The sequence below is a fragment of the Musca autumnalis genome, unplaced genomic scaffold, assembly GCF_047663935.1.
Source record: "Musca autumnalis isolate F117 unplaced genomic scaffold, ASM4766393v1 scaffold_3, whole genome shotgun sequence".
NCBI classification, from domain to species: Eukaryota; Metazoa; Arthropoda; class Insecta; order Diptera; family Muscidae; genus Musca; species Musca autumnalis.
In genome coordinates, this window is record NW_027411866.1 from 160,674,750 (window position 1) to 160,677,219 (window position 2,470).

The 2,470-nt window shown below is 34.5% G+C and overlaps 1 protein-coding gene across 1 annotated transcript; it reads right to left on the reverse strand.

Moving 5' to 3' along the window:
* Positions 1-664: 664 nt before the first annotated feature.
* Positions 665-1,500, reverse strand: LOC141396560 (uncharacterized). Its single transcript, XM_073972122.1, has 3 exons — positions 1,353-1,500; positions 1,124-1,285; positions 665-1,064 (listed from the first exon to the last, which is right to left on the reverse strand). Exons 1-3 carry the CDS (start codon positions 1,437-1,439, stop codon positions 732-734), a joined length of 582 nt encoding a protein of 193 aa, XP_073828223.1. The 5' UTR covers positions 1,440-1,500; the 3' UTR covers positions 665-731.
* Between the last annotated feature and the right edge of the window lie 970 nt (positions 1,501-2,470).

A 2,470-nucleotide genomic window follows, 5' to 3' on the forward strand; every position in this document is an offset into this window, starting at 1 on the left:
AAGTCCACTGGACCATATGTCTACTAAGAAAATCGATCCACCCGATTTTGATTTGAAGTTTTTTATTGGCCTTTTTTTTTGTATATTTTGGCATATAACAGCCAAACCATTGATATTTGCGATCCAACACAAAGACCAAAGTTGTAGCCAAGACAATAATTAAGAACTCTCTAGTACATCGCAAAAGTATTGGAATGCTCCTTCAGGCCTTAAGAAAGTGCACATTTTTCGGAAAATATCGATAAATGACACCGTGCTACAAATGTTGACCAGAAAAATATTCAAGCGTTCTGTTACAAAATTCTATAGTGTTGGGGTCCATGGACAACGAAAATACCTTCGATTCATTTGGTTCACTTTGTTTTATTATTTTATAACGGTAAAAGTAGTGAAAATCTGGGTTTCTTATATTGTCAATGGTTGGGCTGTTATATGCCAAAATATCCAAAAAACGTCAATATAAAACTTCAAGTCAAAATCGGGAGGCTCAATTTTCATATGGTCCAGTGGACTTTTTTGCTCACTGCAATCCCAGGAATCAGAAACGCGTTTTTACGTTTTACGTTTTTTTTACGTTTTTTTTTTTCCTTCCACACAAGTCGCCCCGGCCAAATATTTAATCAAATGTAGAATAGAAGAATAGAAAAAAGGAAATGTTGAGGTCCCTTAACAATCACAATAATTTTTATTTTAAACCAACACCTCATCAATTTACATACATATTTCAGAACTTATATATCATTTTGTACTTCGACTACGAAAATTAGTCCCCAATTAGCAGGACCAAAACCATTCATAACAATTTTGTAGAAACCATCCTGCAGATGTTGTGGGAAATCCTCCTTATTAAATTGGCATTTATCTAGGGTGTAAGTTATCTTTTGCAAAGGTGGTTCAAATTTATCCTCAAATGCCGGTAAATTCGAACATTTGCTTAGGGACTCCATAACAAAATCCTTGTAATATGTATTGAGGTATTTATACAAATGTTGACGTGCTACCACGAATGGTAGTGGTTTGTATTCCTTGACACCATTTTCACTGCGATATGATTTAAATTCAACCTAAAGAAGTAAAACATTTTTATTAATTCCGAATTTGTGTACTCGATCGAAATATTAACCTCATTATCATCGCCATCAACAATATCGATATTTACTGATATACTACCGGAGATAGCATATTGACCACGGCTAATGCGATCAATTTTCCAATCAGAGAACCCCACTAAATCTGAATTATCAGTATGAGATTCAACCGACTTCAGCTCATAGGTCCATGTTTGCTAAAATAGCGAAGAGAAATGAAATTCTTAATCTATTGCTACATATTATAATGCGATATCCTGTCACCTTTAGTATTAAGGATCCCTTGGTCTTCATTAGTTTTGATGACACCAACAGCACAATAATTGCCGCTATTCCCGTGGTAAATTTCATTTTAGTTAAAAACAACTTTAACAAATGTCGAATTAACGGCTAATTTATACTAATTATCCAATTTATAGAAATACCCAAGCGAGCTTTTTTTTTGTTGATAAACAATTTAAATATTTTACAAGTTTTTTTTTCTATTCTTATTTGTATATAATTGCATGCCTGTATTTGATTTAAATCTACATGTGGTAATTGGCTCATTTATACCTCATGTATGCAATCTGGTTATAGAATTAGACAGATATAATAAATGTTTATTGTAGGATTCCGATGTGATAACATGAAAGTTGAAATGCCGCCTGCATCCGGACATGCATAGCTAAGTGCTAACGAAGCCTGTCCAGTTTGAGAATAGTGAAAATATCACAGTAAACGTACTGGAGGTTAACTAAGCAGCTGCTGACAATTTAGTGGATCTCAGAGATAGTGTGCTGGTGCCTATGATTTCAGGACGCACTGTGGTCGAACTTGCCAAAAACACTTCCTGTGCAGATATCAATACGAAAATTGCAGTAAAGGCTAGTTTAGCAACACATATAAATTGAAGCAAAAAACAAAATTTAACATAGGTCCAACTTTAGGTATAGCCCCCATAGAACGGTACCCTAGCGTTAGAAAACCTTCTTACAATTTTTTTTAATTGGGTCCACGTTTTGATAGGGTCCCCATATAATGGTACCCCCCAAATTTCGGAATTTTGAAGGTTTTATTTGAATTATCAATTCGAAATGGCCGAAATGCCACTTAATCTTTGCTGGAGGTAGGCTATCACGAGAAAATTATCGATTAATGTTGATCCACCCTTTGATGTTGTCCCCATAAATCGGTACCGCCCAATTTTCGGTATTTTTAGGGTTCTAGCCGTAATAATCAATCAAAATGGCTGCATTTTCAAAATTTTACATTGAGGACCACATTTTGACGTATCTTTCATATAACTGAACCGCACAATGTCTCTTCTATATATTTAAAAACTGAAATGTAACACCTGGACATTTGAAAAAAATTACAAAAACGTCCTGAAAGGTTCCCTT